The sequence below is a fragment of the Mustelus asterias genome, chromosome 7, assembly GCF_964213995.1.
Source record: "Mustelus asterias chromosome 7, sMusAst1.hap1.1, whole genome shotgun sequence".
Lineage (NCBI taxonomy): Eukaryota > Metazoa > Chordata > Chondrichthyes > Carcharhiniformes > Triakidae > Mustelus > Mustelus asterias.
The window spans coordinates 58249473-58263053 of NC_135807.1; the positions used below are offsets into that span (position 1 = coordinate 58249473).

Below are 13581 nucleotides of genomic sequence, written 5' to 3' on the forward strand. Positions count from 1 at the left end.
TACCCAATCTCTCCTCATAGCTAAGACCCTCCATACCAGGCAACATCCTGGTAAACCTTTTCTGTACTCTCTCCAAAGCCTCCATGTCCTTCCGGTAGTGTGGCGACCAGAACTGGACGCAGTATTCCAAATGTGGCCTAACCAACGTTCTATACAGCTGCAACATCATATGCCAACTTTTATACTCTATGTCCCGTCCAATAAAGGCAAGCATGCCATATGCCTTTTTCACCACCCTCTCCACCTGTGCTGCCACCTTTAAGGATCTGTGGACTTGTACACCCAGGTCCCTCTGTGTGTCTATACTCCTGATGGTTCTGCCATTTATTGTATAGCTCCCCCTTGCATTAGATCTACTGAAATGCATCACTTCGCATTTATCTGGATTAAATTCCATCTGCCATTTCTCCGCCCAATGTTCCAGCCTATCTATATCCTGCTGTATTCTCTGACAATGTTCATCACTATCCGCAACTCCAGCAATCTTTGTGTCGTCCGCAAACTTACTGATCACACCAGCTACATCTTCCTCCAAATCATTTATATATATCACAAACAGCAGAGGTCCCAGTACAGAGCCCTGCGGAACTCCACTAGTCACAGACCTCCAACCGGAAAAAGACCCCTCCACTGTTACCCTCTGTCTTCTATGGCTAAGCCAGTTCTCCACCCATCTAGCTAGCTCACCTTTTATCCCGTGAGATTTAACCTTTTGCACCAGCCTGCCATGAGGGACCTTGTCAAACACTTCACTAAAATCCATATAGACGACATCCACGGCCCTTCCCTCGTCAATCATTTTTGTCACCTCCTCAAAAAACTCAACCAAATTTGTGAGGCATGACCTCCCTCGTACAAAATCACGCTGTCTATCGCTAATGAGATGATTCAGTTCTAAATGCACATGTATCCTATCTCTAAGAATCTTCTCCAACAATTTCCCTACCATGGACGTCTAGCTCACCGGCCTATAATTACCCGGGTTATCCTTGCTGCCCTTCTTAAATAACGGGACCACACTTGCTATCCTCCAATCCTCTGGGACCTCACCTGTGTCCAGCGAAGAGACAAAGATTTCTGTTAGAGGCTCAGCAATTGCATCTCTCGACTCACTGAGGAGTCTAGGATAGATGCCATCTGGCCCTGGGGATTTGTCTGTTAATGTTTCCTAAAAAACCTAACACTTCCTCCCTTGTAATTGAGATTTTTTCTAACAGGTCAACACATCTCTCTGAGACAATACCAGTCAACATCTCCCTCCTTTGTGAATACTGATGCAAAGTATTCGTTTAGGATCTCTCCTACTTCCTTTGGTTCTAAGCATAATTCCCCTCCTTTGTCCCTGAGAGGTCCAATTCTTTCCCTAACAACCCTCTTGTTCCTAACGTATGTATAAAATGCCTTAGGATTCTCCTTAATCCTGTCTGCCAAGGACATTTCGTGACCCCTTTTTGCCCATCTAACTCCGTTTGAGTTCTTTTCTACTTTCTCTGTATTCCTCCAGTGCTCCATCTGTTTTTAGCTGCCTGGACCTTATGTATGCCTCTTTTTTCTTTTTGGTTAGACCCACAATTTCACTGGTTATCCACGGCTCCCGAATCCTACCTTTCCTATCCTTCCTCTTTACAGGCACATGCTTGTCCTGCAGTCCTATCAACTGCTCCTTAAAAGACTCCCACATGCCAGATGTGGATTTACCCTCGAACAGCCTCTCCCAATCAACAGCCACCAAATCCTGCCTAATCCGGCTGTAGTTAGCCTTCCCCCAATTCAGCACCTTACCCATAATACAGCACTCATCTTTTTCCATTACTATCCTAAAGTTTACAGAATTGTGGTCACTATTTGCCACATGTTCCCCGACTGAAACTTTGACCTGACCGGGCTCATTCCCCAGTACTAGGTCCAGTATAGCCCCCTCTCTAGTTCGACTGTCAACATATTGTTCCAAAGAACCTTCCTGCACGCATTTTATAAATTCTTCCCCGTCCAGGCCCCCAGCCCTAAGCGATTTCCAGTCTATACAAGGGAAATTAAAGTCTCCCACTACAACAACCTTATTTTTTCTGCACCTGTCCAGAATCTCCTTACATATCCGTTCCTCAACTTCCCGTGGGCTGTTGGGAGGCCTGTAGTATACCCCCAGCATAGTGACTGCGCCCTTCCTGTTTCTGAGCTCCACCCACAGTGACTCGTTACCTGACCCTTCCAAATTGTCCACCCTCTGTACCGCTGTAATATGCTCCATAACCAGCATTGCTACTCCCCCACCTCTCCTAGCCCCTTCTGTGTCTCGCCTAAAACACTTATACCCCGGAATATTCAGCTGCCAGTCCTGTCCTTTTAACCAAGTCTCCGTCACTGCAACCACATCCAAGTTCCGCGCAAGCATTCAGGCTCTAAGCTCGTCTGTCTTGCCCGTGACGGTCCTTGCATTGAAGCAGATGCACTCCAGACCTCCAGGCCCACTGAGGTCATCCTCCCCCAGAATGCTCTTCCTCTTAGATAGCCTTGTCTTGGCCCCAACCTCATCCCCAGCCTCTATGCTTATTGACCTATTGTTCTGATCCCCACCCGAACCACACTAGCAAAACACCCAGCTAGGATATTCGTGCCCCTCCAGTTTAGGTGTAACCGTCCTTCTTGTACAGGTGCCATCCCCTCTTGAAGATTTCCCAGTGATCCACGAATTTGAAACCCTCCCTCCTGCACCAGTCCTTTAGCCACGCGTTCAGCTGTACAATCTCCCTGTTCCTAGCCTCACTAGCACGTGGCACTGGGAGTAGTCCAGAGATCGCTACCCTAGAGGCCCTGCTTTTTAGCCTACTATCCAACTCCCTGAATTGCTCTCGCAGGACCTCCCTGCTCTTTCTGCCTACGTCATTTGCACCAATGTGGGCAATGATGTCTGTCTGGTTACCCACCCCTTTTAGGATGCTTCCTACCTGCTCAGAGACATCCAGGACCCCGGCCCCAGGGAGGCAGACTACCATCCTGGAGTCTCGTTCGCGCCCACAGAACCGCCTGTCTGTGCCTCTAACTATTGCATCCCCCACCACTATTGCTCTCCTCCTCCCCCTCTTTCCCTTCTGAGCCACAGAGCCCCATTCCGTGCCAGTGACCTGGTCACCGTGGCTCCTCCCCCCCTCCCCCCCTTTACCCTTCCTAACCGTGACCCACGTGTCTTCCTCTCGTGCCCCTGGTGTGACAACCTGCCTGTAACTTCTCTCTATTAACTTCTTATTTTCCCTGACTAGACTAAAGTCATCGAGCCGCAGCTCCAGTTTCCGAACGCGGTCTCTCAGGAGCTGCAGGTCGACGCACTTGGTGCAGATATGGACTTCTGGGAGGCTAGGCGACTCCATGAACTCCCACATCCGACACCGGCAGCAACAAACTGGCCTCCCACTCATAATTACCCCTTTCTTTAAATTATTGGAAAAACGAAGAACAGAACCTACCCTGCCTCTGCCCGTTTCCTCCTAAGCCCGTTGAGCCAAAGCCCTTCAGCTCTCACTCTGCTCCCTGCTCACTCCGCTGCCCACTACAACGCTGCCCGCTGAATAGTGCGGCCTGCTTTTAAACCTCCCGCCGCTAAAACAAACACTCCAAAAAACCCTTCCCAAAACACCCCGCGGCCTACTTCTGGTTTACAGTTTGAAACTTTAAAAAATAAATAAATCCCGCAAAAATGTAATTTAAAGGTCAATTTCTCACCCTTGCACTCCTGCAACAAATCTCTCCTCCTTGCCTCGCTGCAGAAGAACAATGAGGAGCCTGGTTCAAGCCTGATCTCCTTTACAGCCACTATATGATAATAACCTGTGTGGCAACTTGCAATTGTATCTTGTTAACCTTATTCATAACGCTTCTTGCTTCAACACGCATGTCTTCTAACACTCTGTGGGTCTGCTTTGCTTCTTTTCCTCCCTAATTCCTGCTCTGTCTACACTTTTTTTTGTTCTATTGCTGTTTATTATTCTAAATTTTCTGGGCACCTCATCTCTCCCCTGCTGCTGCTGCGTCCTGTTCCTCCTCCTCCTGCTAGGTCAATTTTTAATAGTTAATAATTAGTTAGTACATTTGTATTTCTGCAGGAGTATGTGGCTGCTGTGGTGCTTTCCGCCCACGATACAAACGTCTGGTAGATAACATCTTTCCTGAAGACCCAAAGGTAAGTGAATAAGATAACAAAACTCAATTGTTTTTTTAATGGAAATGTTTAACTCTCCGGTTTCAGTTGAACTTCATGGAGCTGCAAGTGCTATGAAACTCAAATAAATTAACTGAATTTGATCAAGTTTTCCTCAACCAGGACTAATTTAGTCGATGATGGGTGCACTTTTTTGTGTTGTAATTATCTCCAAGATCATTAAATGTTACAGGCTTGGTATATTATTGGTCAACATGGCCCATTATACTTCAAATACAGCTTTGTGGGCTGTTGCCTGCTATTTTTAGTTTGGATTGGCAGATTCACACCACTCAATCAGCACCTGAATTTTGAAAAAATGTGTCTCATTTCTTTGAGCAGTATGGATAAGCCTAGACTTTGTAGGGGAGTGACTCATTCCTGGTAAGTGAGTGAGAGAAGTGTTTATGATAGTGGGAAAATAAAATCTGTGTATACACGCCAGGTAGCAATGACCATCATTATACTTTCCCAAAGTGTTTCAAGTAGTTCATTGACCTATTGATGTTGCTCCTGCTGCTATGTTGCAGCATGATTGTTATTGATTGTGACATATTTCAGCCAGAAAAAGAAAACCAAACTGTACATTGCAATACCACTAATAGATGATTGGATCTGAATTTCAGTAGCTGCAAGCTGCCATCCTGAAATTATCATCTTTTTTATCCTCTCAACATGATGGTTGCCGCCAGGTGATCTTGCATTGCATTGTTGAAAATGAGCTACTTTGCAGCTAGAGATTAACTTTGTCACCAGCCTATTTGGTCCAAGAATTGCAGCATGATCTTCAGTAGTAAAGAAGTAACTTGGGGTAGAAGGGGAGTGGAATCAAAACACAAGACCAAGAGAAGAACAATACTTATTGCTTCAGGATGCTAAAAGCAAAGCCAATCTTTGACTCAACAATGTCTGTGAACAATGACAAGTGCGCACCATTTGAAACGGTGTTTTTTTTAAAAGAATATTTTTATTGAAAGTTTTCATTTTACATTTGCCACAAAATGCAACAAATCCCCAAAGTCTAGTACTGTACTGAGTGTAACATACAGAAAAGACCGGTGAATATTCACACACACAATTCCAGTATCGTTGTTGTAGTCAGCGCCTCCTCCCATGTGAATAAAAGATTATTAGAGTGGGGGATCTCATGATAGCAGGATAAAATCATGAGCACGTGGCTCCCAAGTGCACTGCCTCCTCCACAGGATAACATAGGGCTATAAAATATACGGGATCCCTTATGAGGTGATATATACAAAGGCTAATCCAGTATCTCAGGACCTTCAGCCAATTAAAAGATGACCCAAGAAAGTAGCAACATCAGGATACCACCATCAGTACAGGCTATAGTATAGTAGCATGTGCTCTCACGTACAGGAACCAGCAAGCCAAGGACATGAGCACCTCGCACAGGCTCACAACACTACAATCCTCCCTCCTCTGCAACCAAATCAGAGGCACCGATCAGACTCCCCCCAACACTGGAAAATTAAAACCATTTTCCTCTAAAGAAACCCTACCGACAAGGAGAGGAATCGTCAGGACACCCAACAACAGGACATCTTGGGGAGGAATACAACTCTCTTACTCCCGTCAAGATAAGCGAAACCCACCGGGATAAACTATAACAAATCCGAGCCGGTATTGACATCCCATCCATTCGGATAAAGAGAGGAAGCCTTTGAGAGGAGCATCGGGATTGCCCAATAAATGCCTGATGTAATCTTTCAGCGTACACTTTTGCAAGAAGGATACCAGGAACAGTAGCATAACCCTTACATGAATAGCGACCCCCCCCTCCCAAACCAGGAAACGGATAGACTGGAAGTCTCCATATAAGACCACTTGGAGAGGCAACCTATCAATTAAAACTGCCAAATCAATTTAACTCGTGCAAGGGTCTAACCAGATGCAAAATTGGGCAACATGGAGAAAATGTTTACAGGAGTACATCGGGATTAAATAGGAAATCTAAGGAAGTGCCAACCAATGCATTTTTGTACTTGATAAATTTGTTGACAATGTAATCATAAGACAAATATAGATGAATACTCAACCACATTTAGTGTGATATTAAAAGCCTTTGACCCGTATTTTAAACTCCTAGTTATGGAGAGCACGATGTTAGAAAAGATATAAAACATCCCAATAAAGCATCAAAAGGGCAAAGAGACCCCAGAGTATGGAAGACAATATTCAAGCAAAACACAAGATGACCACGGACCATGTCAGTGCGGTTTAGTTTGAGACAAAGAGTTTAGTGCTGAGGCAAGAAGAGGCTGAGAAACAGTTGAAAGGCTTAAAAATGAAGCTTTTTGAAAATCCTGATACAGTACCCAAACTACACTGCAGGTGGACATTTGGAGTGAGCAGATGGCTGTGAAATGAAGGAAAACTATCTGTTATAATCTAAAAGCAACACAAACTGCAAAAAGATAATGAAGCTATTCCAAAGGGAGATGTTCCTACCAAAACTGAGTTGAAAGTACTTAACCAGAAGTATAGCGTGGCACAAAAGCAGGCAGAAAAGGTGCATCAAGAAGTCACTGTCCTGAAAGACACTTAAGAATCAAAACGTGCTTGGAAAAAAAGATGTTGAATACGAGAGAGGGCTAATACATTGAAGTACAGTGAAAGTTGGCACGAGGTCAACATGAAAATACACAGTTGAAAGATCAGCTAATCGTTCTCCAAGGTCAAATGTGAAAGGAGTACATAACAATTTAGCAGCAGGAAGACTGTCTTGAACAGAATGCAAGAACAGCAGGAAAAGAAGTCGAGAGACACTGTTGAAGTAGAAAACACAAGGCAAAGCAATTGAGCTTTGCAATGAAAAGGAAAATGTTGTGAAGTACCTTTGCATGCTAGGCTTCCAGCCTTTTAACACCTCTGGACAGAGATACAGAGAGACACCTGACTTTCAAACAACAGCCTCCAGAGAGAGATCTATCTTCAAACAGCAGAACATCAGAGAACAAGACCTATTTTTTCAATCTCCAGGCACAGAGAGAGAGAAACAGAACTGCTGCACTGTAAAGTTTCAATACAACAACTCGGTTGTTTCTCTCTCTAAGCCTCAGGCCAAAGTTTGTTCCTCTGTAAAATTATAAAGAGAAGCAAAATGAATTTAATGTCACTCTGAATGAACTGAAGAACCATTGGCAATGAAGACTCAGCAATGTTCAATATTCCAGAAGGAAGCCAAGAGGAACAAGAGGCAGAAGATCTAAATGAATGGAAATGAGAAGGCACTGTAAAGAAAAGCTGTCGAGTGGATACTGTGCCTTTAAGAAATGTATTTGTGTAATGTTTCTTATGCAGGTTTTTGTTTAGAAGCCAATTCTATTTATACAATGCCACTTTGCCTACAACCAGCACCCCACATCTTGATACTGCAGAAACATAATTGATCCTAATTGTTTGAGTGTTTGTTTAATCTGGGCTAATGCAGTTTTGTTATTTTAGTGTCTTTCCTTGGGGTTTTCAGAGGTTAATTAGTTTGATGCGAATGTCATGTGACTGAGCAGAGCTAGGCTTACAGAGAAACGATGCATTGCTGTATTGAATTTTTACAGTGCAGTAGCTCTCTTCTTGCTTGTGTGTATTTGTGTGTTTCTCTGGAGGCTGCTGTCAAAGTCGGAAGACAGGTGTCTCTCTGTACCTCTGTTTAGAGGTATTAAAAGACTGGAAGCCTAGCACACCATGTAAGCCTATGTGTATTTTTTTGCGAAGTGATTCTGATGAGGGGTTTATGTCTGTGGGAATATTGCTTTAATTGGAACTCGAGAGAGAGCTAGCAGTTAAGAATTATACCTTGCCATTTTTAATGATTTCAATTGGTAACGGTAATGCTCATTATGTTTGTTATACTTCAACTGTGTTGTTAAATAAAGTTTATTTTAATAAAAGCTTCCTAGCGGGTCAATTGAATCACACCTGCAGAGAAACATCTTAAGCTCGTACTAATGCCAAAATCAACAAAAGTTGGGGTCTAGGCTAACTTCACAACATACCTTGGAGTTTCTGATCTGGTCCTTGACAATACCAAAGCCAGAAGTAGCATGACTGCCGAGCTGAAACAAGTGAAGACTTCACCAGAGACAGACCCAGCCAACTGTGAACCAAAATGAAGGACAGGAACAAATCTCTGCTGCATTCAGAGAAGAAAAAGACAGAAATAAGATCAGAAAATGTAAATCCACGCTGCAGAGGGAGGAGCTAGTTAGAAAAGCATTGGATGCCCCAAACTTACTGTCAACCATTGATCTGTTGAAAAATGACATGGCCAAAATGAAAATCAAGAATCTAGAATGCCAAGAAAAAATTGAACCGTTGCAAGAGTAAGTAGAAGTTTCCACAGCATGGTGACTAACTAGGAAGGAATATTTTTAAAAATGAGAGCTTGAAGGATAGCACAGAGGAATTAGCTCTGTTAAGGAAAGAAAAACTGTACAATATAGAGAACCAACTTTCAAGTACAAAAGATGAGTTTGCTAATGAAAAATTGAAGCTTGCTGAGTTTCAAAAATAAGAATTGTGAAAAATGACAGCAACAGGAAAATGAATTACTGATGAATCAGAACAGTTGCTTGAAATGCAGAATTAACAATCAAAACTGATAAAATATTGGAATTTCATTGTGAAAAGTGCACTGAAATTCTTGTACTTTGATCCAGTCTGACGAACATGCAAGATGAGATGTGCTGTACGGAAGAACAAGTTCAGTCTTTAAAAACAGGCAAAGGAAATTCTAAGAAACAGATTAAGGATCTATGAGTGAACTGGAAATCTCTAAGGAGCAGTCAGTGACCATGGAAGTAAGATTCCAAAAGGAACTGAATGCCCGGGTGAATTTGTTTTGTATGAGGATTCTGCAAATAGCTCAGAAATAAGGACAATTGAACTCAATTGAACAGATGTGTTGAATGAAAATATTAATAAGCTCTGAAAGAGAACTGGAAAATAAGCAAGTAAACAAATATTTGTTTGAAATTGTGAAAGAAATGGAAATAAAGGCTTAATTTATTTTTTGAAAGTCAACTTCGAGGAAGAACTTGAAACCAAAAGAGAAAACGCTGGAAAATCTCAGCAAGTCTGGCAGCATCTGTAAGGAGAGAGGAGAGTTGACGTTTCGAGTCCAGATGATCCTTTGTCAAAAGGTCAAAGACCCTTTTATCCAGGAAGAACTTGATGGACCCCGTAGAAACAGAAAATCCCAATCCACTCTGTGAATGAACTGAGCGAACATTAACACACAAAGATTGTACTGTTTGTGTTGAGTAAAGAGACTTGGCAGGGGAATGTAGTGTAAGGGTGTTCAAATTAGTAAAATCTAATATGGAACTGGGGAAACAGAATCACTCTCAGTACAATCTTGAGAGACACATGACAGTAGATAGAGGGTTGCAGGCAGAGTCTGGGAAAAGTTGGCATGATAATAGCACCTAGGTAAGGCTATACCATGGAGGCATGCATGCAGTTATTTTTTTTATAGAAACCCTACAGTTCAGAAAGAGGCCATTTGGCCCATTGAGTCTGCACCGACCACAATCCCACCCAGGCCCTACCCCCATATCCCTACATTATCTTACCCACTAATCCCTCTAATCTACACATCCCAGGACACTAAAGGGCAATTTTAGCTTGGCCAATCAACCTAACCCGCACATCTTTGGACTGTGGGAGGAAACCGGAGCACCTGGAGGAAACCCACGCAGACACGAGGAGAATGTGCAAACTCCACACAAGCCGGGAATCGAACCCAGGTCCCTGGAGCTGTGAAGCAGCAGTGCTAACCACTGTGCTACCGTGCCGCGCCGTTGTAGGTTACCAATAAACAGTATGTTCAGCCACACAAGCCTCCAGATCTTTCAGTGAAACACCAAAAGATGTGACAACGCTTATTTCCCCTTGATCACAACCTCATTACCCTAGGGGTCAGTTCATGCTCCCCGATTGTGATGTTGCTTGTTTACTTTTTCAGTTGTTTTGTAATGCTCTTTGTCACTCCCTCCATGCTTACACCATCTTTGTGTTTTTTGTATCTCCCACCGTGCTCTCTGTCCCAAGAATTGCTTTAATTGGTCTTTTTCTTTGATGTAATATGTTTTATTTAAAATTAAGCATTTTAACCAGTCCTAGAAATGAAGTACTGGATTGTCACCAATCGGACTGTGCATACCAAATGTGAAATGCATGTCAAAAGGGATGCTTCCTGCATGTGGGACGTGTAGGTTTCAGTTGATGCATACTTTTTGCTTTTGGACAACTTTGCTTCTAATCAGCTTGATTCTTCCATTTACAAATGTGTTAGTAATTTAGGTGCCGCCTGGTGGTCAAAGCATTGACAGCAGTACAAGCCTTCAGCAGATTTAAGCTGACTACTCTTGAGAATGAAATTGCTTATATTACATGAGTGAAGCTTGCACTCTTGTTGGAATTTTATTCCTAAATATTGCTAGATTTTATTGATTATCTTCAATGGGTTAATCACATTGATTTTGCTGAATTGGGCTATTAGCTGTGTGGGCAATCCGTGCAGAATTGTAGATAAAATTTAAGACCATTTTGACCTGTTCATGGGATAAAATCCAAATAAGTCACAAAGCTTTTTTAAGCTTAACTTTCATGTTTGCAACTTTGAAATAATTAGATCTATATGACACCAGAATTTGGTTTGCTATTGTAATTTAAGTGTTTGTAATGCTGACTATAAATAATGTTGGTTTGTGATTGATTGATTCTATTTTTCAGGTTTGGGTATTTTATCAATTGAGACTAGAGGGAATTAACTCTCTATTTGGGAATGCTTGGTGGGCACAACACTTCCCATAATGGATGTGTTATACTCTCTTTTGGGGGCATCCCTCACCTTGAACATTAATTAATTTAGCTTTGATAAAATAAATAACATCAAGGCAGCAACTGGTATAAAGAATGGACAACAAGCCGAGATTTAAAGTCGAGATTGACCAATCCATTTCTTGTTATCAGGATGGTCTTGTGAAAGCTGACATGGAGAAGTTGACCTTCTATGCAGTCTCTGCTCCAGACAAACTGGATCGAATAGGGAAGTACCTTGCGGAACGGCTCAGCCGGGATGTCGTCAGGCATAGATATGGGTAGGTAATTTTGTTATTTAAAAATGGATTTGTTTTAATTAAAATATTCAATTAAAATATCAATATCCAATAAAAATAGTTATTTTAAAAAGTCAGTTGTTTAAATGATTCAGTATGTTCCAAAAGTATTAAATTAGTGTGGGTAACCGCAAAATGTATAATTGTTCAGGATATGCAACCTCTGATTTTCAGTACTCGACTGGGTAAAACATCTGTGCGATTTGCACTGTGCCTCAATGGCTTCAGCGAGTATAAGAAAAACTGTTGAGCGGTGGCTAATTTTCAGACCCTCATTATTGAGATTAAATCAAGAGCTTCTCATTCCTTGATCACCTGATCACATCATCTTCGCAGTTAGCTGCTTGGTACAAAACGTGTTTATTGCTCGAAGAGATGTGAAGCTTTTCAACTTGCACTTATCAGAAGAGAATTACAAGAATACAAAATTTCAAAGGGAACAACAATTAATACTGCCTGAGTAAAAAGTGCTGATTGGTAAAGGCATTGACATGGAGAATGCACCAGGGACCAGTTTTCCCTCAAGCATTTGTTTAGTTGTACAAGGCACAAAAAAAAATTTTGAATTTGAGATTTTTTTTCAAGTCAACAAACCTAATCTTTTAACGGAACCTCTCCATCCCTCGAACCATTCTGGTAAATCCCCATTACATCCTCTCAGGGACGCTCTCCTCTTTCCGAAAGTGCTGGATGCAGACCTCTATTTGGGGCTTAACCTGAACTTTATAAAGGTTCAGCATAACCTCCCTGCTTTTGCACTCATTGTCTCTATTGAAGAAGCCCAAGATCCCCTGGTCATTCTCTCACTATGTCCTGCTATGTTCAAGATTGATGCATATGCACTTTCAAATCTGTTTCTGCACAATTTTTGGAATTTTTCTAGCCATTAAGTCTTTGTGCCTCTCCCTATCCCCTCGGCCAAAATGCAAGACATCACTTCTATCTGAATTAAATTTAACCTGCTGCTTGTTTGCCCGTTAGCCTATCTATGTAATGTAACTAGATTCATTACCTCACGATTTGACACCAAACTTGGAGCAGCAGATTAGCAAATTTTAAAATCTTACCCTGTTTTTCAAGATTCAAATCATTTATGTATAGCAAAAAAAAAAAATCAGTGGCCCTAGTGTTGAGCTTTGGGGACCACCTTTGTCTGTAGCCCTCAAGCCCCCAAAAAACATATGCCACAACTCACTGTTAAGTATTGGCTTCTACTGTATGTCTTTCTCCAGCTATTTTGCTATGAATACATCATTCTTCTCCTTTGATGTCACCCATCCTGTGGACCTACCTTTTAGCATACAAGTGCCAATCCCCTTATCTCTCCTCATTGTTCTTCCCTAGTCACATAGGTAAATTCTTGCTTTTCTCACTGGTATGGTAATTTGCATATCAAAACACCCCTTCAGATGGTTTCACTTATCAATTCCCCTTTTTATTTGATCCAAATTTCATTTTTCAATCTTAATTTTCCCCAATTCCCCAGAAGAGAAGGCTGAGAGCAGATTTGATAGAGTTGTTCAAAACATGAGGGATCTAGTCAAGAGTCTGTCGAGTAAACTGCTCACAATAGGAGGACCAAGAATTGGAAGATACCAATGTAAAATGAATAGCAAAATAACTGGTGATGAGAAAAAAGAATGGTTGTGATCTGGAATGTACTGCCTGAGAATGGTGGAGGCAGACTCAATAGTCGTTTTCAAAGGGAATTTGATCTGACGTGGGAGAATTATCAAGACTGTGGGTAAAGACCTGGGGAATGGGACCCGTGAATTTGCATGACTGACCAAATGGCGGCATCTGCGTTGTAACTGTTCTGTAATTCTAATTGACACTATGATATAATTGTGCCATTCTTTGCCCCAGTATTTGCTTTTGTAATGTGCATTTTGAGTATATCAATGGAAGACATCAACATTTCCTTATTTAATCTGTTTTAGCTCTTTTAATATTCCTTAATCTGCCCCTTTGTTGTTATGTAGATTTTAGTCCATGTACTGCACCTTTTACTTTCTCTTGTGCCTTAATCCAAAAGCAAAATACTGTGGGTACAGCGAATCTGAAATAAAAATTGAAAATATTGGAGATACTCTATAGGTCAAGCAACATTTGTGGAGAGAGAAACAGAGTTTATGTTTGAGATTGATGACCTTTGTTAGGAAATAGATATAGTTTTAATGAATTTATTTTTGTATTTGTGTGTTGGGAATAAGGTATTGCTTTAAGTTTTAGTTTCATTTTTAAAAGTTG

General features: G+C 41.7%; 1 protein-coding gene across 3 annotated transcripts in view; it reads left to right on the forward strand.

The window, feature by feature from the left end:
• The window catches only part of efr3a (EFR3 homolog A (S. cerevisiae)), a 178053-nt gene that overhangs the window by 64255 nt on the left and 100217 nt on the right, over window positions 1-13581 (forward strand). For all 3 annotated transcript variants that reach the window (XM_078216096.1, XM_078216094.1, XM_078216095.1), the window contains 2 exons: window positions 4098-4174; window positions 11186-11313. In XM_078216096.1, the coding sequence (XP_078072222.1) occupies window positions 4098-4174; window positions 11186-11313 (205 nt within the window). The remainder of the gene's footprint in view (window positions 1-4097; window positions 4175-11185; window positions 11314-13581) is intronic.